The sequence below is a fragment of the Elephas maximus genome, chromosome 6 (genome assembly GCF_024166365.1).
Source record: "Elephas maximus indicus isolate mEleMax1 chromosome 6, mEleMax1 primary haplotype, whole genome shotgun sequence".
In the NCBI taxonomy this organism is placed as follows: Eukaryota; Metazoa; Chordata; class Mammalia; order Proboscidea; family Elephantidae; genus Elephas; species Elephas maximus.
In genome coordinates, this window is record NC_064824.1 from 122,601,040 (window position 1) to 122,627,216 (window position 26,177).

Here is a 26,177-nt window from a genome sequence, read left to right on the forward strand (position 1 = left end):
AGAATTCTTTTCAGTTCTTTCACTTCTTTTATCCCCACGTCTATGATTTAAAAATAGGTAAAAGTTCCCCTTTTGTTTAAAAATTACGAAGTGCTGAATAATTTTACGAGGTTACATTAAAAAAGAAGAAAAAAGGCTTCCCTAGTTTGTTTTGTATATAAAGAGGTCCTAGCTTTTCTCCTAGAAGGGAAGCTTCTAGTGAAATAAGCAATATAAATAAAAAAAAAAAAAAAGAAAAAATATTTTGGGTATTCACGTAGTTTTATAAACAAGCAAAACAAAACAACACAAATGATCTTTCAAGTCAGTGGCCTTTTAAAAAAGCATCACTGCAATCCAAAATTGTTTAACTCTCGATCAGGCCAGAGGCCATATCCAGCCAGCAACCTGTTCTGTAAATAAAGGTTTTTAGAGCACAGCCACTTCCTTTCATTATGTATTGTTTATGGTTGCTTCCATGGTACAATGGCAGAGTTAAGTAGTCGCCACAGAGATTTGTATGGACTGCAAAGCCTAAAAATATTTACTGTCTGGCCCTTTGCAGAAAAAGCCTGAGGACCCATCCCATAATTGTGGCGGGTAGCATAGGGTAAGTACCAGAGAATGGCATGGACTGGAATTCCAACCACAGCAACTGAATTAACCACTCTGGCCTCAGTTTACTTATCAGTACAATGGCGCAAATATCACCTACCTCATACAGCTATTGGGATTGTTACATAAAGTAAAATGACGAAAAAAAGCAGGTGGCACATAGTAGATACTTACAGAAATTAAGAATTGCCATTTTTTATCAAGATTCTAAATGTTAATTTTTGCTATATGAGATAATGTTTTGAAACATAGTTGGACTCTGTGTAGCAATATACTAGAGTTCGACTTACTGATCACAGTGTCAGGTCACTGGAACAAAGTTTAAATTGGTGGATGACCACTATGAAGTCCTAAGCTGAGTCATCTGCAGATAGTTCTAGAACAAACATGGCACTTATCCTCTCCTGTTTTGTTAATTTTGAAGTACCACAGTCACCCTAACTAATGAACGAGCAGTTATTCCTCATAATTCATTCACTGTTTTCTTCTGTCAGTGCCTCGCTGTTTTATCAGCAGACACAGCGCCACATGGAGGCAACAAAGCAGCATCTGGAAGCAACAGACTGAACATGTTTAGGTAAAACCCTTAGGTGTCAGCCACCCACAGCAGAAGTACTGTGGCTGTGGCCACCGGCCACTCCTTCCTAGGCCTGAGCTATTTCAGGAGGGGGAAGTGAAGTCAAAGACAGCGAGCCAGAGCCAGGTGCTCAAGATCTAAAAGCCAAGAGAGAAGGGAAGAGAGATGGAGAGAGAGCGCATGCTTCAAGTCCTATTTTTCAATTGCTAGGGTTTTGGTGCCCTGGGAGAATGGTTAATTACAAAGCTGTACTAAATACTTCTGGAAGTACAGGCCAAAGAGTTACTACTGAGACTGAACAAAGGACAAAATCCATCTCAGTCTCTCTCTTGGTTTATCTCCATCTCTTTCTCTTCTGTTGCCGTTGTTGGGTGCCGTGGAGTCAATGCCTACTCTTAGCGACCTCATGTGACAGAGCAGAACTACCACATAAGGTTTTCTTGGCTGCAATTTTTATGGAAGCAGATCATCAGATATGTCTTCCGTGGAGCGACTGGGTGAGTTCAAATCATCAACCTTCTGGTTAGCAGCTGAGCGTTTAATCGTTGTGCAACCAGGGCTCCTCCTCTCTCTTATAGGGTACATGAACTCCAAGGGTGAGGCCTCCAAGAGACTAAGCTATGGACAGACACAATACGAAGTGTGGAGGAAGGGAGGGTGGAGGGGTAATAGCAATAGCATTAACAAGACTTTCCACACAGATGACAAAACATTCCCCAGCACTGGTGGGAGTTCCTTAGGCTGCTGCTATTTCCGGCCATCAGAGCTATGAGCACTGGGACACTGAAGTGAGGAGTCACCAGCCTAACAGAGTCATATTCTTCCCACAGTTAGGTGAAGGGTAGATTCAGAGGCCCAGAGTGTCCCGCTGTCTCTGCCTTGTTCCAAACATTCAGTAAATTTATCAAACGGAGTCTACAGACATCTTTTCTAAGACATTGGACACCTCATATTTCAGAAGGAAAAATCAATGTTATCCATCCACAGTACCTGCAGACATGAGTAACGAGAGGATACAACTGCTTGGGACAATAATTTGTGATCAGGTTTTCAGGTAGTCCTTCTAACCTACTTTTTGTAAAGTTTTATGGTTCATTTTGTAATAGTTACTTTTATATACTAATATAGCAAAAAGCCTATTTCATTCTCTTAAATGGTTATTAATGCAAAGGAAAAAGCACTTGACTGGTCTGCCCAAGCTGTCAGTAGGAGGTAGAACAAATGACAATTCGGATAAATGATGGGTTGTTGTGACAACAATTTCCAGATCCAAGCATGCTGCATGGGGATATAAGTGCAAATGAGAAAATGCTAACCGAGGTGTAAATGCTTGAAAGGATGATACGAACTGATGCTTTAGAATTTGCTGGGTAACTGTACGTTTTGTGTTTATAACAATCTCGATAGCCTCTGGAAAAACCCTTAAAAAAGCCGTGGATGCTGTGCCTAAAGTATCTGCCAAGAGCTCTTCTTTGAAGAACTTTATAATGGTCTGCAGTAACAAACCAGCAAGGCTTTTTTCTTTTCTGAATACAGAAATCCTTCAGTGAGGCAAGTCTCTCATCACACACCAAAACCACGAGGAAACTAGCAGCTGTGGGGGCCTCCCATACGGCAATCTGGGAAAGCAGAGTTCCACCCTTGCTTGGGCCTGGCTGATACCCAGGTATCCTCTGCAGGGCTGAAGGAGCCAAAGCTGAGGGTGAGTGTGGGCCCAGGGGACACAATGGGCTTTTCAAGGAAGGCCAAAGAAAAAAAGTGGGAGAAAAGGCTGGCAATGCAGCCTAGATGTGCACAGAAAGAGCTAGAGTTTAAAAGTAAGTTTATGTCAATGGGCTACCATGAAACAGCCTAGGGTTGTTTTAAATTCTGAATGCAGAAGCTTTATCTTTTAGATTTATTTTTAGAACACACTTGAGAACTGAGAAAATTCTTTATTTAGATTGTGTTGCACCTTGGCCCAAATCCCTCCACAGTATCCAGAAGTTTGTTAAAAGGTTCAGCAAGGTTATCTATGCATAAGGCTGGTTTAAAGCTATGGCGTGTATGGTGCTCTTTCAGTGCCAATTTCAGCTATTACTAAGTATGAAGTTACTTAATACTTAATTAATACTTAGTGTATTACTATTAACCAATTCAAAAATATACAACAAAGGCAAAAGAAAACCAGGGGGGAAGAAAATGGGCTCTTTTTCCTCTCTTTTTTTCCCCCTCTTCAGTTCTGCTCAAGTCCACTTCAGTTAAGCCAAGATGACCCAACTTCCTGTACAAAGGAAAAGAAGTTTTCCTGTAGCTTACCACAGCCCATGAGAGGATGAGGCAACTAAGAAACTCATTCTGAAATCCAGTAGCATTATTTCATCAGACACTTTGGAATTTAAATCAACAAAGAAATTGAAGACACTTTTCTCATGTGGAACAGTTCACCTACTTACAGGCCATTGTGTGGTAAATGCTGGGCCAGTACTGACCGCTGTCTCTTTTCAGCCATACTCGGATGGTTCTGTGGAAGAAAAGGAAAGAGTAGTTTTCAGTAATTTTGCCTCCTTTTATGCTCCAGGAAAATTTATATTTATTTATTTATTTTTCAATACTAATTCTCAGCTGATCTTAAAATCAACTGGACAGTATCTTCAAAGACACCACATGAACTAGACATTCTGGCTTGTAAAGCAATTGTGAGAGAAAATCCATTTGAAAGTTGCCTCTCTCTCTCATAAAGTGTTGTTGGAATACAAAATAATGCAACTTTTCTCAACAGCAAACTAATAATATATATCAAAGTTATTTATACATATTCATATTACATCATATACTTAATATATGATATTTGCCCAGTAGTCCTCCTTTTAGGGATATACACCAAGGAAACAATCAAAGATTTATACATAAGAAAGTTCATTATAAAGTTAGTTTAATACCAAAACCATGTAAGTACCACAAATGTTTCAACCTATGTTATGACCATATATGGTCGATTATGCAGTAACTGTAAGTTACGATTTCAAGTAATTTTTAATAACACGGAAAATGCTCATTCTATACTAGTGTGTAAAGGAAACTAAGATTAACCGCTTTTCTTGGTAAAAATAAATTGGGTGAACTTTGTGGCTTGGGTATCTGAGCCAAATGAGGAACATAGAAGATACAAACGGAAAGAAAACGCTTCTTGAGAACTAGGAGTTAGAAAGAAGAACAATGCTGATACAAAGCACAGTCCACTCCATTTCTCATTCAGTGATAATTCTCGGTCTTCACAACCCCAGGGAGGAAATCATTCCACACCTCTCGGGGCTTCTACTTTCATCAGAACATACACAGGGAGATGAGGAAATCCTGCCCATATGCAGGAAAATGACAAATGACTAAAATAGCCAAAGTTTAATGTTTTGCTTTATTACCTCAGAGAAACAATAAGGACCACTATGATCCTCTCACCTACACTCACGAAGCCTTCTCTAAGGTCCGGGCCTCTTCCTCTTCTAAATCCCCTTCTGGCACTCACTGTGGCCTGCCATGTATGATCACTGATACCTGGCTTATCATCCCCAAGGGTCAGCTCTGTCACAGTCATTTCTGTATTTCTAACAACAGCAAAGATCTGTCAAGATTATTTCTGTATTTCTAACAATAGCAAAGATTCTGGCACACAGTAGCTGCTAAATAAATATTTACAACCTTAAACTAAAATACATTAAGACTAGCATATTAATGGTGAAAGAATTATTTGGAAAAAGGACAGTGAGAATGGTTGCACAACTTGATGCATGTAGTCAATGTCACTGAATTGTACATGTAGAAATTGTTGCACTGGTGTGTGTTTTGCTGTGCATATTTTCATCAAAAAAATTAATTATAAAAATTTTAGAACAAAAAAATACATTAAGCCTAAATGTTGACACTGTATGTTTCCTTTTTTTTTTTTTTTTTTTAAGTTTAAGACAAGTAAAACTGGTTTATGGGGACAGAAATCCGAATGGGGATGCCTCTGGGGGAGAAGGAGGAAAGAATGCAAAGGTCTACGAGGGAATTCTCCAGAGAAAGGGCAGGGCTCTATAGAGTTGGACACATGGGTGTAAGCATTTGTCAGGACTCATCCAACTATGCACTTAAGATCTGTACAGCTCACTGTATATGACTGTTGTTGTTAGGTACCATGGAGTCAGTTCCAACTCATTGCGACCCTATGTACAACAGAACAAAACCCTGCCCCACCCTGTACCATCCTCACTATCGTTGTTATTTTAGCCCACTGTTGCAGCCACTGTGTCAACCCATCTTGTTGAAGGTCCTCCTCTTTTCTGCTGACCCTCTACTTTACCAAGCATGACGTCATTCTTCAGGGACTAATCCCTCCTGATAACATGTTCAAAGTACTTGAGACGAAGTCTCACCATTCTCGCTTCTGAGAAGCATTCTGGCTCTACTTCTCCCAGGACATATTTATTCCTTCTTCTAGCAGTCCACGGTATGTTCAATACTCTTCGCCAATACCATATATGTGATTAGACCACATCACATAATGTGATGAGACCACAGTCAAAAGCAAATAGAGACTAGATGTTGACTTCAATTCATCCAAAATAAATAAAGAAGATGAGCTAGCACCACAATGAGCACAATGTGATTTTGTATGTGAACTGGACACAAGCCAGTTAGGAGCAGCTGTTGTATACAACATGCCCTGTCTTCTGGTCACTACTGGAAATCCCTCTCGTATCTTTTTCAAGCCATACCCTTCTCCTTCCTTAGATAGTGCTACAATCTCCCACTTTCAAAATTAAATCAAACCAATGTTAAGTTTAACCCCTAACACTCCAGCACTCCCAAGAACCTATGGATTAAACAGAGTTGTATAATTTCTGCTAGTAATACTGAAACTATTTTGTGTTACGTTCAGAACATTTTTCGTTCGTTTAAGAAACAGTTGTAAAAATAGATTTGACTTGGGCTGCTAATTACAAAATCAACAAATTCTACAGATAAAAAAACCCCTACTATTCAGTAAATTGGAAGCCAAATCTACTATTCAGTAAATTGAAAGCGAACATAATAATACAGTACAGTTAGTAACATTTACAGAAGCGAACTATTGAATAATCCAAGATGACATTAATGAACCCTCTAACTGCTAAAGTGTCGAGATCAGATGGTTTTATTTTTACATAAATCACAATATTTTCTGCCTAGATGAATGTCTGAGCTGCTCTCTCCATTGATATAAAACAGCTTAGATTCTCTAATACTTAACTTTACACCTACTCACCTAAACTCATTTTATGTTTTCCTTGCTGCTTATTCTCCCCATTTTTCAAACAGATGGATTTTTTAAAAAATTCGGAGACCATGTCAATCTGAAAAAAATATCTTTCCTTAAAACTAAGACCTTAGAAATATGTTCATTCCTTGCCAAGCTCTATTTTTAGAAGTTACTTAAAAACAATAATCTGGTATTATTCCAAAAGGTACTTAGAAAGGAAATATGTTGTTTCTCTCAGAGCCTACGTAAGTGTTTTTTAAACTTCCCTATTCTATTTTTTTTTATTCTATTATCCTGTGGAGAACCTCAACCATCAATCTCTTTTGCCTTCCTAATTAGAAAAGCACTGACTTACATATAGCTAAGACATCCTCTGTGGGCAGATCAGGAAAGGTATCTCCACATGAAACTATGTATATTGTTATGTATTCGTAGCTAGATTGCATGCATGCCACTACCATCATCTTATTTATCATTTTTCAGCATGCTAGGTAATCTATTTATTTTCTCAATAAATGATATTTTTAAAACCCAAACCAAACCTGTTGCCATCCAGTCAATTCCGGACTCATAGCAACCCTACAGGACAGAGAAGAACTGCCCCACAGGGTTTCCAAGGAGCACCTGGTAGATTTGAACTGCCGACCTTTTGGTTAGCTGCTGTAGCACTTAACCACTACGCCACCAGGTTTTCCATAATATACTAAAGCTGGGTGGTATTTTTTGATTTTTAACTAGTTCAGATTGGAATTTTTAAAAAGTGGATTGTTGTTTAGGGATAATCAAAGAAACAAAACAGCAATGAAATGCCACTGCTAGGGCCCTCATTATTGGCACTGTATATTAGAACTAACAACTCAGGCAAGTATAACACAAATAATGTGTTCTGTCATACGTTTTTTCCAACCTTGCAACCCTCCCTGCTATTTTCATAAACGAATTATAAAAACCCTTTGCCATCAAGTCGATTCTGACTCACAGCGACCCTATAGGGCAGAGTAGCACTGCCTCAGAGATTCCAGGGAGCGCCTGGTGAACTGGAACTGCCAACCTTTTGGTCAGCAGCCATAGCACTTAACCACTACGCCATCAGGGTTTCCTAAATGAGTTATGCTGCACATTATATCATGGGCGCACTATTTACATGGCCCCATTATTTGCAAAAAAATATAATAGTGAGGACCAGCCCCCTCACTGTGGTCAGAGTAATAATAATAATGATGATGACAACAATAACAAGGATAAACTTTGACTCAGACACTCCAGTCTTGGCATTTGATTCTGAAGAAATTATTTAGAGAGAAAAAAAAATTGCATGTTAAAAAAAGCTCATAAGACCATTGTTCAAAGGAGTAAAAATCGGAAGAAAATGTTAAATAATGAAATGAGTTACTGATACATTGATTCAATAGCTTTTGCAGTCATTTAAAAATAGGAATAAAGACCACAGGGCCATGAAAAAATGTTTATGTTGTTAAAAAAAAAAGCATAATGCAAAATTATATAACTAACTACCCTGTATAAATCTGGACAGGGTGGGTGAAAAGGCAGATAAGGAGCTGGCAGACACTGAGGGGGAAGAACACACCTGTGAGAAAAACAAAGACTTTGGCTCCTTGTGAGGGGCCCCAGAGAAAAAATGCTGAACGTGGAGAATCAGGAGAACAGCAGGGTGAACTGTCTTCCCCATCAGTAAGCACACTAATAACAACAAAAAAATAACAAGCCAACATTAAACACCCTCCTTGTAACTGAGGCACTTAAGGACTTATTTGGTCTAATGTTCGAGTGTAGCTGTCTAAAATTCAAAGTGTAAAAATTTCCCACTCCCTAACCAGTGTCCATTTAATCCTCGCTACTGAAAGAAAGAAAACGAATCTGAGTGGTAAACCAGGAGTCAAGTCTCTAATGCTTGTGTAACCGGAAATGCTGGAATCAGGGGCTATTTCAAAAGCAGTGGAGCCGTTTCTTCCTTGTTTTAATAAGGTGGGTCCTACGTGCCTCACTGAGGACACTCACTCTGTGATCTGCGCTGCCCGTCAATGTGAACTCGTGCCTAGGTTCAGGCTTGTTCTAACCCAAGATGAGTCTAGTAGGGGATCTGATGCATCCACAGAGGTCCATATAGAGGGATAAAAAAGCCCTGGTACCGAGTAGCAGAAATGGACCTAGACACGTTCTCAACAGCTAGTGGTGCCAAGGTGGACAGGGAGGGGTGGGGACACAGAAGGAGAGGCCATGAGGATACCACTCCCAAAGGAGCAATGAGTAGAGGACCAGGTGGGCAGAGCAGAAAGACAGGAGAAGGACAGGGGAAGAGAGAGAGAAGACACTTCCAGAAGGCCCAGGACTCTCTGGCCTGGAAAGATAAAGGCAATGAACTGTGCCTCTTCATAAACATGGATCATCCCAGCTCCACATTGTAAGTTCACAGTGGTAAACTGGTGGCACAGACAATGCTACTTCTGGCATTCTAAACACACATCAGGATTCAAGAAAAGCTTGTGATCTGTTGAGAACATGATGCTACATCCTGTGAGGTAGCAAAGATAACAGACATGACCTTCATTTTATATTTAAGGAGGCAGAAGCTAACAGGGAGAAAATTCTAACATTATACAAATCAACATCAGCACTGACTCAGGTTTTCTGACTGTTTAGTTGTCTCATCCAGCATCATGAAAATTCAATTTTAGAATATTGCTGTGATCGTTAAGGCTGTATGTCAACTTGGCTGGGCCATGATTCTCAGTGGTTTGGCAGTTATGATGTAGTTTGGCAGTTGTGTAATGATGTAATCACCTCCATGATGAGATGTGATATAATGTGATCACCTCCACGACGGTATCTGCTGTGAGTAGCCAGTCAGTTGAAAGGGAGTTTCCTTGGGGGTGTGGCCTGTATCCAATACAGGTGGATTTTCTGGCAAGGATTGAGGGCTTTTGCTTGCTCTGGATTCTGCAGCTGGCTGGCTCCTGTTTGTCTGACTTCCAGTTCTTGGGACTTGAGCTAGTAGCTTACCTGCCATCTTGCCTGCTGATCTTGGGATTTGTTGGTCTGTATAGCCTGTGAGCTAGAGGCCAGCCCAAGCCTCCAGCCTGGCCTGACCGAGGGATGCCGGACTTTTCAGCCTCTACATTGTGGGTAGCAGGTCAGCGAAAAGAGGAAGACCCTCAACAAGATGGACTGACGCGGTGGCTGCAACAACAGACTTAAGCGTAACAACAATTGTTGAGGGTGGCGCAGAACTGGGCAGTAGTTTGTTCTCTCATACATGGGACCACTATGAGTAGAAGCGACCTGGCCTAAGACAATTACCAAGGTAAATAATTCAAAGCAAAGTAGGCTTATGTGGTAAGGAATATGCAGAACATTAAAAAATAAAAAAGGCTTTTCAGAAAACTCTGTATTTGATTCTTCCAAGCAGTAACTCCTAAACAATAAAGAAATATGAAGCATTAAACTACCCCCCCCAACAAATAAATCCAGAGTATGGTAAAATCTAGGTCTAACTTCAAAGCTCTCACAAAGTTAAAAGAAATTCTGATATCTGTACTAAACAGAAACAGTGATTCTAACAAAATCTCCTCTGCCTCAAGGTCTAGACTCAGGTGAGTCTAAGTACAATGTGGAATCTAAGTTTTTGTGGTAAATGAAATTTAAAATATACCCAATTCTTTACCCCTCCCTGTATCCATGCCCTTTACGATGTGATGCTGCAGCTCCTCCCATTAAGTGGTGTAATCCATTTCTCCACCTGTCTAATATGAGGTGGCTTATGGCTTGCTTTGGCCAATATAACACAGCAGAAGTGAGAGAGTGCCAGCCCTGAGACTAGGCCTCAAGAGACCTTGCCTGTTTTCACTTCCTCTCTTGGACGCTTGCCTAGGTTATATGAACAAGCCCGGGCTAGCCTGCTGGAGGATAAGATCACATGGAGGAGGGCCTAGTTGTCCCAGCTAAAGCCACCCTCGATCAGCCTGCAGTTTGCTAAGCCAAAACCAAACCAAGTCAGTTGCCATCAATTCAGCTCTGACTCTTGGTGACCCCATGTGTGTCAGAGTAGAACTGTGCTCCATAGAGTATTCCAAGGCTGATTTTCCAGAAGCAGACAGCCAGGCCTTTCTCCTAAGGTACCTCTGAGTGGACTTGCGCCACCAACCTTTTGGTTAGCAGCCCAGAGGGTTAATCATTTGTACCACCCAGGGACTCCACACCTAGCTAACCCCCAAATATGTAAGAGACCAGCTAAGATCAGCAGAGTTGACCCACAGCTGACCACAGATGTCTGAGTGCGCCTAGTAGAGACAAGAACAGACTGTCCAGGTGACCTGTAGGCTCATGAGGAATAATAAATACTTATATTTGTTGAGTTTTTTTTTTTTTTTTAAGTCACTGAGGTTTGAGATAGTTTGTTACAAGAGAACAGATAACTAATACAATGCTCTATTCCAAATAAATAGTATACCTTTAAGAATACTTAGGAATCTGACCTTAAAATTACAAATAAAAATAGCATTTGGTATTTTCTGAGTGCCAAGGATTATAAAGTACTTAATACACAAAATGCTCCACTTAAGCCTTAAATTGAAATATACAGTCCCCATTTTGCACAGATGCTAATTTGAATCCTCAGAATTGAAGAAGTCATTGGAAAAGCATAAATAAAGTTATTACTCTTAAATACTGTGCAATAATATTGTTCATCCTATCTACCAAGGATAACAATTCTGTGTGTTCTTTTACCTTACTATTGTAGATTGCGGAGCAATGAATTACTTAATGTGGTCCTTGTGGTCATTCTTTGGAGCCCTGGTGGCCTAGTGGTTAAGGCCCTGGCTGCTAAGTAAAAGGTCAGCAGTTCAAATCTACCAGCTGCTCCTTGGAAAACCTATGGGGCAGTTCTACTCTGTCCTATAGGGTCGCTATGAGTTGGAATTGACTCGATAGCAATGGGTTTGGTTTTTTTCCTTAGCCAGTTTCTGTGACTCACACATAAGGATTGAGAGGAGCTATCCAAAATAAGGTATATGGAACCCAGATGAAGGGATTGGCCAGTTTTGCCATCCTGCTAGGCTTAAAATGAGCCATCCCAGAGGCGGGAGGAGAAGATCTCACCACCACCAAGAAAGACAAGGCAGGAGTGGAGTATGTCTTTTGAATTTGGGATCCCTATACTGAGAAGCTCCTGGAATCAGGAGACAGAGAAAAGAGAGAGAAAGAGCTATAACACCTGGACTAAATCAAAAGCAAACAAGTTTCCTGAATAAACTGAATGCTTCGAAGGCCAGTGTAGCAGGGGCAGGGGTTTGGGGACCATGATTTCAGGGGACATCTAAGTCAATTGGCATAATAAAATCTATTAAGAAAACGTTCTGCATCCCACTTTGAAGAGAGGCATGTGGGGTCTTAAACACTAGCAAGTGGCCATCTAAGATGCATCAATTGGTCTCAACTCACCTGGATCAAAGGAGAATGAAGAACACCAAGCACACAAGGTAATCACAAGCCCAAGAGACAGAAAGGGCCACATGAACCAGAGACTACATCATCCTGAGACCAGAAGAACTAGATGGTGCCCAGCCACAACCGATGACTGCCCTGACAGGGAACACAACAGAGAACCCCTGAGGGAGCAGGACAGCAGTGGGATGCAGACCCTATATTCTCATAAAAAGACCAGACTTAATGGTCTGACTAAAACTAGAAGGACCCCGGTGGTCATGGCCCCCAGACCTTCTGTTGGTCCAGGACAGGAACCATTCCCGAAGCCAACTCTTCAGACATGGATTGGACTGGACAATGGGTTGGAGAGGGATGCTGGTGAGGAGTGAGCTTCTTGGATCAGGTGGACACTTGAGACTATGTTGGCATCTCCTACCTGGAGGGTAGATGAGAGGGTAGAGGGGTTAGAAGCTGACAAAATGGACACAGAGAGAGTGGAGGGAGACAGCAGACTGTCTCATTAGGGGAAGAGTAATTGGGAGTATGTAGCAAGGTGTATATTTAGCAAGGTGTATATAAGTTTTTATGTGAGAGACTGACTTGATTTGTAAACTTTCACTTAGAGCACAATAAAAATTATAAAAAAAAAAAAGAGCTGTAACACCAAGGACAGCAAGCAGCAGCAGAGAAACAGTGTAAACAGTGTCAGCAGAGCCAGGATCGGCAGGAGACAGCCCAACTCACAGAGAGAAAGCTGAGTACCTTCAGGCACGTGGCTTGCTGGAGTAGGGTGCCTCAGGACACTTGGTGGAGCCAGGTTTTCCAACACAAGGAGCTAGAGCTGGGCTTACTGGCAGAATGGGGTGCCTCTGGGCACTTTGGCAGAGCTAAATGAGCTTCGTAACACTTTCCCTAGCAGGGCAGAGGTAGAGGGCCAGAGAGCGAGTGGCCTGTCTGTGGGCATGGCTGAAAAGAGGCTGTCCTGATCGAGGAACTATATCCTGAGCGTTCCTGAACTTGAATTGTAACCTGTTACTTCCCTAATAAACCCTGTAACTGTGAGCAGGGTCTGTGAGTTCTGTGTGACCACTTCAATGAATTATTGAACTAGGCAGAGAAAGAAGCGCTGCCACAGGAGGGACGGTTGGTGTCACAATTGGTGAAAAAGGCTGGCGAGAGAAGGTATGACTGACCTCCACCTCATAAGAATCAGCCTTGGGCTATTAATCTTGATCCTCCTTCCTTCTTGGGAAGTTAGAGGAGGTCAGACACCTCAGCCACATCATTTTTACATAGCCATATGAAAAATAAAGGGTTAAAACCACAGTTCTGGTTAAGAATGAAGTATTTATTCCAGGAGATTAATGTTTGGTTTGCCTGATGATCAGAATTGGTGGAGGGGCTCCTTTTCATTTCCTTCAGTAACTTTGACTCCCTCGAAGAGCTAATTAAGAGTTAAAAAATATATATATTTTAGGGAATCAGGGATTCTATAAAGCCTCAATTACTTAGGCCATAATATAGTAGGAGCAAAGATTCAAAGTGGGATTTTTTCTTCTAAAAAGCACCAGTTCTCAAACCAGAAGGCATCTTTTAAGTCATGAATAATGCCATTTTAAAACCTATAATTCCATTTGAACATATATTTGGATTCAATACATATAATTTTCCAGCATGATTACCTTGAAAATCATGCCCATACTTTGAGATAAATAGACTAAAGTAGCCCACAAAGTCTCTGCAAGTGCACAAGGCCAAGTTCTGCCTCTCCTGAAACACTGGCATTTCTAAAACTTTTTAGAGAAATCTCAATAAATGCCCTAATCATCCCAAAAGGGTTGATTTAAAACAACTTAACCATCTTTAAGTTATATCCACATATGTATGGGTTATTCGGCCAATCAATTAAAGAAAAAATACAGCGTATGCAATAGGTTGCAAATTAAGCCCAGGGTCTGATTTCTTTTAAGCTCAGGGCTGATAGTAATTTTGAGGAAATATGATTTTCCAGCCCTGGCACTGCAGTGGTTAAGAGCTACGGCTGCTAATCAAAGGGTCGGCAGTCTGAATCCACCAGCCACTCCTTGGAAACTGTATGGGACAGTTCTACTCTTTCCCATAGAGTTGCTATGAGTCAGAATCAACTCGACGGCAACAGGTTTGTCTTTTTTCTTTGGTCACTACTGATACTATTTGATACCTTGGTATATCTCAAAACATTTGTCATCTACTAAAACCAAAAACCAAACCCACTGCATCGAGTCGATTCTGACTCATAGTGTCCCTACAGGATAGAGAATTGCCCCATAGTGTTTTCAAGGAGCAGCTGGTAGATTCAAACTGCCGACCTTTTGTTTAGCAGCCAAGCTCTTAACCACTGCACCACCAGGGCCCCAGCAAAGGATATTTTTTCCTCTGTTGACAGTACTTCCAGGGGACAAACAGAAATGTAATTCTGGTACCCAAGGTGGTTTCTATAATATAAAGATATCAGCCTAAAAGACAGAGAAGAAGAGATGGTCTTCAGTGCAATCTGTTTTTACCAAATAAATAGCAACTTCCTTCTTATCAAGTCTCCTGACCCTGCCCTCTTCATTCCTGCTGCAGAAAGAAGTCTCCTTTGGCAACACAGGTGGGAAAACACTAGATTTTTATTGAATTATCTAAACTAAAAAGCAGAGAAACTACCCTCTTTTTTTGTAGGAAAGAATTAGATTGGTTCAGAAAATGAAAATTTCCATCCCCTTCTACAGTCTTAGGAAGGCATACTGGACAGCTCCAAAGGTCAATGACAGCGAAGAGCAGCAAACAGCTGATTTTGTTGAGGGCAGGATTTTATCCAGGTAGCTTGCTGCAGGGTACGGAAGGAAAACCACTTGAATCTTCCCAGCATTTGCACCACCCTGCAAACTAATTATGCTTCTCCAGAAGCTAGATGGCTTATTTTCTCGCTGCAGATATTTTCTTTTTACTCAAGAAAGCATTCCTACTGCTATCTTTCCACTGTTAGCATCAAAATGATTTCTGGTGGCCTTAGCACCCCAAAGAAGGCTATAAAACACACCACAACTTCTAAAGAGCAGAAACAATCTAGAGAGAATAAATTCAGTGCAGGGTTCACACAACACTGTTTCTTTAAAAAAAAAAAAAAAAAAAAGTCTCAAAACTCTATTAAGAGTCTACAAGCCTTGAAACACAAGGTTGAACTAACCCAAAAGAAGCAGTTTGGGGCAGTAAGGAAGAGTAGCCTAGTTTAAAAATTTGTGCCACACTTCTTTATTCCTTACAGGTCTTTTATTTATTTATTTTTTAATGGACTCACTCAAACTAACATTTGAGAGACTATTGCAAGCTTTACATTATTTTTAGGTGTCAGAAAATTGAAGAGGAATAAAATATGGGCTTTGCCACCAAGAAGGTCACCATTTAGCTAGAGAAACCAAACATGTAGATGGGTAATAATAATATAATGTGACAAGAACTATGGGAATGGCGAAAACCAAAAAACCAAACCAACTTATTGCCATCAAGTCAATTCCGACTCACGGCGACACTACAAGTTTCAGAATAGAACTGTGCTCCACAGGGTTTTCAATGGCTGTTGATATTAGGGGAAGTAGATCCCTAGGACTTTTCTTCTGAGACACCTCTTGGTGGATTTGTACCACCAATCCTCCTGTTAGTAGCCAAGAACAAACCTCCTAGGGACATTGGGAATGACAAAGGGTGGATTAACGTTAGGAAGTGGTGACGGTGGTGCGATGGGTGAGGGATTTGGTAAAGGTTTCAGGAGAAGTGATGGCATTTACAATGAGCTCTGTTGGATGAGCAGTTAGTCAAGGCATAAAATAGGGAAGAGTAATTGAGGGAGAGAGAACAGCACAGCAGTAAGGGGCCTGTTTGCGGTACTACTAAACAAACAAAAAACCCATTGCCATTGAGTCAATTCCAACTCATGGCGATCCTATAGGAGAGAGTAGAACTGCCCCACAGAGTTTCCAAGGAGTACCTGGTGGATTCAAATTGCCAGCCTTTTGGTTTGCAGCCGTAGCTCTTAACCAATAGGCCACCAGGGTTTCCCGGGTACTACTAGAAACCAAAAATGTCCCCATCGACACTGATTTCCCTCTGAATACCCTACTTCACATTAGACTTTGTAAGTGGACACTACTGATGGAAGGCAAAGCAAATATAAAGGGCTATGAGAAAGGGAGCGAGGGAATGCCACAGGTGACCTTTAACCTAGAACTTCTCTGAAAATGGCCTGCTGCAGATCCACTCTATCTCCTCAAGGGGGAGCCATTCGGAGTGAAGTAGCATGTGGTCAAAAAAAAAAAAAAACCTGTCAACAAATAAAAATGAAGAGCTAAAAAGATTATTTCACTATGAAGCGTGACAAAAATACATAATTAAGCCAGCATATTTGTTTTCACAGTATCTTAATAATGCTCAGAAAAATTTGCCAAGCATATATTATGGAGAGGGATGATGAACTCCAAAACTCTGGAAACAAATACCTATTATGTTACAATGCACTTCGTATGAAAGAACTGGCAGGTTATTAAAGCACCACGGAAGAAAGGTACCTTTTTTGCATTTCCAATTACTGAGTTTATACCAATCCAAACTCGCTGCTGTCATGAGTCTATTCTGACTCATAGTGACCCTACAGGACACAGCAGAACTACCCCATAGGGTTTCCAAGGAGCAGCTGGTGGATTCGAACTGGCAACCTTTTTGTTAGGAGCCAAGCTGTTAACCACCATACCACCAGAGCTCCTGTATCAATCCGCCAGTGGATATTTATGGAGTACCTGCTAGGTGCCCTGCTCTGTGGAGGTGTAGACTATTTGGGAAGAGAAAGTGACTAAACATGAAGCAATGGTAAACGGGAAACCCTGGTGGTGTAGTGTTTAAGAACTATGGCTGCTAATCGAAAGGTCGGCAGTTTGAATCCACCAGGCACTCCTTGGAAACCATATGGAGTAGTTCTACTCTGTCCTGCAGGGTCACTATGAGTCGGAATCGACTCGATGGCCATGAGCTTTTTTTGGAATGGTAAATAATACCTGATCATAACCAATTATGTAAGTAAGTAAGATACTACAGTTGAAGGCAAGAACTTAAAAAAGGAGAGAGTTTGATGGCCTCGGGAGAAATATTCAATGGAGGAAGTGGAAGCTGAACTGGCCTGAGAAGGTAATTGGAATTTGAGAGACAGGGAATATGGGAGACAGGGATTGGAATATGAGAGAGAGGGAAGAAAGGCTGTTCCCAGTAAGGGGAGGTACAGGGTAAAGGCATCCAGGTGGGAAATGTACAAGGTGTTAATGGGACACGGAGCATATTGGCTTTATCAAAAACCAAACGCACTGCCATCGAGATGATTCTGACTCATAGTGACCCTACAGGACAGAGCAGAACTGCCCAATAGTGTTTCCAAGGAGCAGCTGGTGGATTCAAACTGCTGATCTTTCTGTTAGCACCTGAGCTCTTACCCAGTACGCCATATTGGCTTTACTGACACTAAAGAACCACTGAGAAGTAAAAAAATAAAGCCGGACAGGGACAAGTTATAAAGTCTACAAAGTCCTTCTGCAGACAGGATGAAAGAGTTAATGAATGGCCATGGGCAGGGGAAAGGCATGATAAAAGCAGAATCCAAGATAAGGGCTTATAGGACAGAATCAAGTAGGGCATCCTTAGACATAGAGAAGACAGCTAATAGGCTGTTGGAATAATCAAGATTTAAAAGATAACCAGTGACCACGCACTAGGTAATTATGGACAGGTGTACAGAAAAGAGTTCACACAGCAGGGCTGAGACTGCTGTCCTTAAAAGGTCTGTTTGCAAGTGTCTTAGCTAGTGCTGCTATAACAGAAATACCACAAGTGGATGGCTTTAACAAAGAAAAAGTTATTTCCTCACAGTAAATAGGGTAAGAGTCCAAATTCAGGGCATTGGCTCCAGGGGAAGGCTTTCTCTCTCTGTCGGCTCTAGAGGAAGGTCCCTGTCCTCAATCTTCCCCTGGTCGAGGAGCTTCTCAGGGACAGGGACCCCAGGTCCAAAGGACTCACTCTGCTTCCGGTGCTGCTTTCTTGGTGGTATGAGGTCCCCTATTCTCTGCTAGCTTCCCTTTCCTTTCATCTCTTAAGAGAGAGAAAAGGTGATGCAGGCCACACCCCAGGGAAACTCCCTTTATATTGGATCTGGGATGTGACCTGGTAAGGGTGTTACAATCCTACCCTAATCTTCTTTAACATAAAATTACAATCACAAAATGGAGGACAACCACAGAATACTGGGAATCACGGCCTAACCAAGTTAATACACACATTTTTTGGGGGACATAATTCAATCCACGACAGCAAGACTGGCCCTTGGCTGGCATCTGGGAACTTAGATTTGGGGAGGCTCCCTACCATCCCCTAACTCACAGGAGTGGCTCACTGTACAAAAATGAGTGGTTGTGTACAAACCTGTACAAAAAAATGTGGTTTATGCTGAACATCTGCTTTCTTTCTGGGCATCTGGAATTTTGGTACTTGGTAGGCAGAGGGTGCCTATGTGAGCAGCCCCTGAGGAAAACCCTGGGTCTGTAATGAGCTTCTCTGGTATACACATTTCACACATGTTGTTACAATTCAATGCTGAAGAATTAAGCGGGTCCCTTGTGACTCCACAGGAAGAGGACTCTTGAAAACTCACGTCTGGTTTCCTCCAGACTCCACCCCAGGAGCCTTTTCCCTTCACCGATTTTGCTGTGTATCCTTTCACTGTAATAAATCAAGTCCTGTGAGTCTCCTCGCAAATCACTGAACCAGGGGTAGGCTTGGGGACCCCTAACACAGGGCAAACTAATACACCTGATAGGACTTGTCAGTGACCAAATACGGAAATGAAGAAAATGCATGACTCAAAGATAGTTATAAGCATTTAGGTTTGTAAGTAACCCCTCAAATGGTATAGTTTAGTCAGAAAAAATTTCTTTTTTTTTTTTTTTACTCACACACACACAAACACACAGAGCAAATACAGACATCTTTAACTTTTGGTAAGATTAAAGCAATTAAAGGGAATGCAACAATAATAGCTAACAGGTGAGCCTTGTTGGTGAGCTACTGCTGCTAACCCCAAGGTCAGCAGTTTGAATGCACCAGCTGCTCCTTGGAAAACCTACGCGGCAGTTCTACTCTGTCCTATAGAGTCGCTATTAGTCGGCATTGACTTAACGGCAACAGGTTTGGTTTACATAGTGCTTAGGAGCCCTGGTGGTGCAGTGGTTAAAGCTCTTGGCCGCTGACAGGCTGCCGGTTCAAACCCACCACCCACTCTGCAGGAGAAAGATGCGTCAGTCTGCTTCTGTAAACGTTACAGCCTAGGAAACCTGGCTACTCTGTCCTATAGGGTCACTATGAGTCGGAATCAACTCAACGGCAACAGGTTTCGTTTGGTTATACTGTAGTGCTTACTCTGTGCCAGGCACTGTTCTATGCGCTCTACGTATATTAGTTCATGTAATCCTCACAAGATCCTATGAGGTGGGTATTATTATTAGCTGCATTTTGCAGAGGAGAAAACCAGGATACAGACAGGATGAGTAACTCGCCCAAGGTCACAGGGCTGGGATTCAAAGGGAGGCATCTGGCTCTAGAGTCTCTGTTCCTAATGATGCTATAAAAAGAAAATGACTGTGACGCTAAAGAAGCACTGCGACAACAATCTGTGCATTCCCGCTCAGGCTTTCTGCTGCCTTCCCCCTTCTTAAGTTTATTTCATAAAGCAAATCAAGAAGTCTACTGCTGGGCACTGCATGACAACTAAAACACGACAGTTAACACCCTGGTTTTTTGTGTAAGCTAACAACTTCCAGCTCTGCCAGGTCTCCCCTAAGGATAACACTTAAAAATCAAGTTGTTTATTTAGGAATATTTCCATGTGAACAATCTATAAATATACAATTCCTTCCCTCCCCCCAAATCATCACAGTATGCTTAAAAATGCCTGAGAGAAACAAATATGTTAAAGTATCTGCTGTAAATAGGAAAAAGAGGCTGCCAAGGAAGTTTTAGAAGTTGGTTTTCTGTAATCTTTGTTTACCAGCCCATGCGCAACATCTTAAAATATTTTCAAACATGTGAGATCTGTTCTTGTTTGAATTAGGCCAAACAACGCTGAGATTCCTGCAGACCCCCATCTTGGTCCACAGGCCCCGGAAACAACAGTACAAACACGCACATCCGCAAAACCTAATTTTCAAACGTGGGGACAGCAGACCTACAGCCTTAACTTATTCATGAGGCTTTTATAATAAAGTTACTACCTTTTAAAAATTCTAGCCTTCTACCAACGAACTGTGTTAGTCTTTGGTGCAGTCCAAAGAAGTCCCAAAAGCAAACCTGTCTGGAGTCAGTTCCTGCCGGCTCACCACATTTCAGTTCTGTTCTAAAACTAGAGTCTCGTTTTCTGTTTCCCCTACCAGAAAGTCAAATTCTGAAACTTACTGCTGATTTTTTTTTTTACAATTTCCTGAATAGAAAGATGGTCCTACTTTACTGATTCAATCATCTTTTAAAGAAAATTCATGAATTTTTCTTATAATTTGCCTGCCCAAATACTCTAGTTCCAAAGTGCAGGCAACTAATACTAATTTAGGTTTAATGGAAGAATAAATAAAAGAGCTTACGGATTTAATGCTCCAACAAAATATCAATGAATATGTCCAAAGGGGTCCCACCAATCTCTGGTAACCGTTCACAGCACAGCAACTGCTGAAGGTTTCTAACCACACTCAAAGCTCACTGCCTAAACCATTAGTTACCAGCGACTCCAGGTATGATGGAATGAAACTCTGATATTCCATACCGGTTTGATATTGTTTGGGGAGATTCTTTGTATTTAGCTCTGTTACATGTAGTTGGGTGTTACCGGGAAAGAGGAGAGGACATGTGAATGACCCCAGGCAAACATTCCTGAAGCTATCAGAAAGAGGACAAAGTGTCAACTGTATTCTCCCTCAGTGGGTCTACACAGGCAGGCACACTGATGACTAACTCTCCTCTCGCGTACAGCAGTGGTTCTCAAAGTGTGGTCCTTTGGCCAGTAGTATCAGCAACACCTGGGAACTCACCAGAAAGGAAAACTTGTAGGCCTCACCCCTGACTTACCCAGTGAGAAACTCTCAGGGTGGGGCACTGTTTTAACAAACCCTCTGGGTGATTCTCATGTACACCAAGTTTGAGAACCACAGCTGTAGAGAGACCAGAAAAACAAGTGCACGAAGCCTAGGGCAGGGTTTCTCAACCTTGGCTCTAATGACATTTGGGGCCAGATTATCCTTTGCTGTTGGGGGCTGTCCTGTGCATTGTAGGATGCTGAGCAATATCCTCATCCTCGACCCTCTAGAAGTAGCACTCCTCCCAAGTACCAAGTACCAAGTACCAAAAAAAAAAACCAAACCCACTGCTGTCAAGTCGATTCCCACTCATAGCGACCCTATATAGCACAGAGTAGAACTGCCCCACAGAGTTTCCAAGGATACCTGGTGGATTTGAACTGCCGACCTTTTGGGGTCAGCAGTTGTAGCTCTTAACCACTACGCCACCAGGGTTTACCTTCCCAAGTAGTGACAATCAAAAATGTCTCCCGACATTGCCAAATGTCCCCTGGGTGAAAAGGCACCCTTGATTGAAAACCACCACTTTAAAGTTTAGGAAAGTGGGCACTACATTGAGGACAACCCCCATATCTTTGACTTTTCCACTCAAAATGCTCTCAGCTAGTCCTCATTGCTTTTAGCTTTTATAAAATGAATTAACTGCAGTTGGACGCTTTACATGTTAAACGTTACTTTTCTGAGCAGTAAAGCAGAAATGGTACCGAGAGTTGCAAGCCAATTTTTTTTCAGACCTGAAAACTAGTAGAAAGGAAGGAAAAATAACGGAATTATGGCTGCCAGAGGGTCAGTCACTGGCTGACATTGTCTGGACTCAGTTTCTCCAAATGTGTAGCATAATGGAAAGAACTAGAGCCTTGGAGGAAGGCCTGGGTTCAAATCTCAGTTCTATCACTTACTAGCCACATGACCTTGGGCAGTTGCTTCAATGGCTTTTGTGCCTCAGTTTCCTGACCTGTCAAATGGCAATCACAATATATATACTATACATTTCATAACACTCCCTGACAGAGCCTGGGACTGCACCTGCAATTAAACACATTGCTATTTCTGCAGTAAGACAGATGAATATTCACAGTGCATGGGATAAGGAAGGATTATAAATTGTGTCATCTGTTCAGGTCAAGTTTTAGCACCAAATGAGTTTTCAGGTCCAACTTACAGAAGAAACAAAACATTTGACTTTTAGAATGTATTGAATTTTGGAACTGCTGATAAGGGAAGATGGACTGCTATCTACCTTATGGGGGGATATGTGGATTGGATGCTGTAACATACGTATGGTCTAACTCTGTACTGGTAGAGAAGGGATCTCAAAAGGTTGTTGTTAGCAGCATTGAGTCAGTGGGCACTCTGCATCCACACAGGAAGAGGAGGCTCCTTGTAGAGCCAGGTCAAGAAAAGCAGCCCCATACACAATAGGATTGGACCGCTGTGATCCACAGGATTGTCATTGGCTGATTTTTGGAAATAGATCAAAAGGTTAGATATGGTTATTTCTGAAGTACAAACTCTGATCATGTCATTTACCTTCTTTGAACTCTTTGATGTTTCCTTACTGCCTGCAAAATAAAGACCAAACTCCTAAGTATGGCATGCGAGGAAGGCCCTTCCCAAACTGGACACTGGACCTTCCAGAGCTTCATTCCTCTCTCCTACCGTGTCTCCCACACACCTTTGGCTTTGGTTGCCTCAAAGGAACTGTGGTTTTTACCCCCTCGATATTCCACCTGTTCTTTTCCACTGCCTGGAATGGGCATACCCATCCCTCCTTCCTTCCTACAGACCACTCCTCCGTCCCCCAGGACCAGCTCCAATGTCATCTCCTCTGGGAGCTTTCCTTGACCTCGTCCCACCCCAAGGAGCCTTCTCTTCTCGTCTGTGATGCAGTGCCCAGGGCCATCTCTTCTCTACCCGTCCAGTGCTTTGGAAACCGTGATTCGGTATCAGCTGTTTTTCTACACCACAGATCTAACACGAGACCCAGCACATGGTAGGTGTCCAATAAATGGTTGTTGGATGAAGAAGGGCAGTCAGTGTTCTGTTCCTCAGAAACACTGGTTTTATCAGGTCAGGAACATAAAAACCAGTGAGTCAGAAGTTACACGAGGGCAGGTACTGTGGCTTTTGATCTGTTGTATCCCCAGGGCCTGGAACTCAGTAAGTACAGCATTTCTAAAGAAAGAAAGGAAGGGAGAGAGGGAAAGAGGGAGGAAGGGTTTCACACATATTTACGACAATGTAAAAACAAACCACTACCAACAACAAAAATCACAGCCTTGAGTTTTCATTCAATCTCACCAAGTGTGACACCTATTAAAAAAAAAGTCCTACCTTCAAGGAAATTCCATGGGCCTAAAACACAAATTAGAAACCCAAGGTATCAACCATCACTCTGCCCAGTACCAGGTCTCTGCAGGAACAGTGGTGCCCGAGAGAGGAAATAAGCTGATCTCAGGCTCCCCCAGAACCTTTCAGTTCCAGGGCAGCTAAGCACTTTCCGTAAAGTGTTTATCAGCACTGCTTCCAGCCAGTAATCTCAGATATTCAGCAACTGACCCAACATGCATGAATCATGAATAAAACTGTTTACAGAATAAAGACTGCTAACTTTTATAAAGTGTTGCTTGCACCTAAATTATTCTTTGCCTTTTTCCAAAACTCCTCTCTCTCCCACTGCCTTTCTGCTTATATAAACCCACACCCAGGACCACCAACCACTCCCCTTGTTTGAAGTCAGCTACTCACCAACAGGCAGGCAGAGGCCACTACCTGTTCACAATAAGTTCACAATCTAGTAAGGCAAAAGGCATCAAAACAAAAATAAAATACAAAAGGTCACATAAAAACTGGGGACTTCAGGTTTTCTCTTCCCATTCAGGGCAGGCCCTCAGTGTTACTTGCTTCAAAATATGATTCCAACTCGAAGAATGTAATCAGTGTCAATGAACTGTACCTGTAGAAATTGTTGGTGTATGTTCTGCTGTTGTATTCTCAACTACAAAAATAAAATAAATCATAAATATGTATATATATGTACATACATATATATACAGGATTTCAAAAGCTGGACTCCGCCTTCAGCTTTAAGAGAAAAGCTGTACCTTTCATCCTCCAGAAAGCCTTTCAACTTTTAGAGACATTACCATTTAAGAAGATTAATTGTACCAAGGAAACACAGTTCCACTTGACAAATATCAGTCATTTCCTCCAAATTCCCACAATAAGGCCACTAAAGTTTAAAACCTTTCAGGTTTTAAAAAAACTAAAGTTTTAAAACAAATAATACCACTGCAACCCAATCAGACATTCCTGAGAAGACTAGAAAGCCAGGGTGGGGAGTCCTGGGCTTGCATTTCTGACTTCACCAGTGTCTCTCTGACTCAGAATAACTAGCTTCATTTCATGGGCCTCAGTTCCCTTTTGGGTAAAATGAGAAAACTGGACAAGATCAGTGTTTCCTAAAGAGTGACAGGCAAGGTGCAAGATGTTTTAGGTGCACACAGACTACTGAGTCTCACTTTAATAGTTATTAGTTTATGCAAGTGATACTGGCTTTCCGTTAATGTTGCAAATATATTTCCTTCTTAAATAAATGCATTTCAGTTTTTTAAAAAGTGAGTAACTTTTAGAAACTATGCAGTAAATAAGGGTTCAGGTGTTTCTAACAGCTGTGGCAAAAACATCTGGTCCGGGGGCCTAGTATTGGGGTACAAAGACATAAACCCCAACGTAAGGGGAAAAAAAAAAAAAAAAAAAAAACTAGTGGAAGGAAGGTGGAAGCTCCTGGAAGCAAGGAACAAGAACCTAGCATTTACAGGGAAGGAGGAAGAGAATTCCACGTACAAGGACCTGAGGTAACCAGCCACTGCTCCTCCTGGCTCTGGGGGCCATAGCTTGGAACTGACTCGGGGAGGGTTAACTCCTTACCCCGAGGTCCCGCACTTCTGAGCACCCAGCGACACCCCGCAAGACTGTAGAGAGCCTGGCTGGGTGGAGAGCTAAGGCTAGAGAGCCCACAACGAATACCTGACGGGGAAAGGACCGGTGGCAATCCGGCTGGAGAGGCTGAGGGTCCTGGGCTACAGTGGCACAGGGGGGCGGAGGTCTGGACTGAAGGGTCCGCGGGGGGCTGGCGGGTGGGGCGGGGGTCCCGGGCTGGAGAACCACGGGAGGTTCCTGGCAGAAAAAGCGCAGCGGAGAGGGGACCCGGACTGGAGGGCCGCGAGGGGATCCCCGCCCCCGCAGGAGCTCAGGGGAGTTCCAGACAGAAACGACGCAGCAGAAAGGGGGTCTGGACTGAGGCCCTGTGGTGCGGGTCCCGGCTAGGGGGGTGCGGTGAAGTCCCCGGCCAGAAAAGTGCGACAAAGACCGGGGTTCCGGGCCAGGGGGACGGGGCAGTGTTCAGAACTGAGCACCCGCGGCGAGGGTCCCGGCGAGGGCTCCCGGGGGAGGGGGTGAGATCGGAGGTCCCGGCGGCAGGAGGGGCGCGGCGAGGGCGTCCGGCCGCGTATCCCCAGGGCCAGGGGCGCCCCCACGCGGGAGAGACGGGCTGCCGATCCTGCCGCCCCACAACCGGGGGCTGGTCGGAGCGCGGGCCGTCCCAGCCGCCCCAGGCCAGGCACACGAGCCGCCGGCGCTACCTGTCCTCGCTGGCCGTGATCACGCCGTCCTCCTTGGGGATGAGCAGCGCGGCCGTAACGGTGTCCTGGTGGCCCTCGATCTTGCTCAGCAGCACAGGGCGGCTGCTCTGCGGCCTGGAGTGGATCTCGGCCGCCATGTTCGCGCGGCGGCGGCGGCGGCGGCGGCCTCCCCCGCGGGCGGCCCATCAGCTGACAGCCGGGCGGGCGGGGACGTGCCGGTTTCCCTTCGGCTAACCGGGCCCCGTGAGTGCCGCGCCGCCGTAAACTCCCGAATGCTGCCGCCATCCGCCCGTATTGCCTGGGGACGCCGCGCACACACAAAAAATTACATTGGCCGGAAGAGGACCACAGGGGGCACCTACGGAGAGTGGAAAAAGTAATAGAGGTGAACGGTAACGGCATTCACTCAATGGACTGGACAGTTGAAGAGGACGAGGAATTACCCTCCAGGCCAGAGCTTTCAGAATATAATAATACTGTAT

General features: G+C 43.0%; 1 protein-coding gene across 2 annotated transcripts in view; it reads right to left on the reverse strand.

Moving 5' to 3' along the window:
- WDFY1 (WD repeat and FYVE domain containing 1) overlaps window positions 1-25,927 on the reverse strand; it is a 58,336-nt gene extending 32,409 nt beyond the window's left edge. Inside the window, exons 1-2 of one of the 2 annotated variants that reach the window (XM_049888316.1) lie at window positions 20,201-24,056; window positions 3,607-3,674 (exon numbers count right to left, since the gene is read on the reverse strand). In XM_049888316.1, coding sequence (XP_049744273.1) covers window positions 3,607-3,613 — 7 coding nt within the window. In that variant the 5' untranslated portion in view covers window positions 3,614-3,674; window positions 20,201-24,056. Of the gene's footprint in view, window positions 1-3,606; window positions 3,675-20,200; window positions 24,057-25,695 lie in introns of those variants that run through there. The other variant, XM_049888315.1, reaches the window with a different exon arrangement.
- Between the last annotated feature and the right edge of the window lie 250 nt (window positions 25,928-26,177).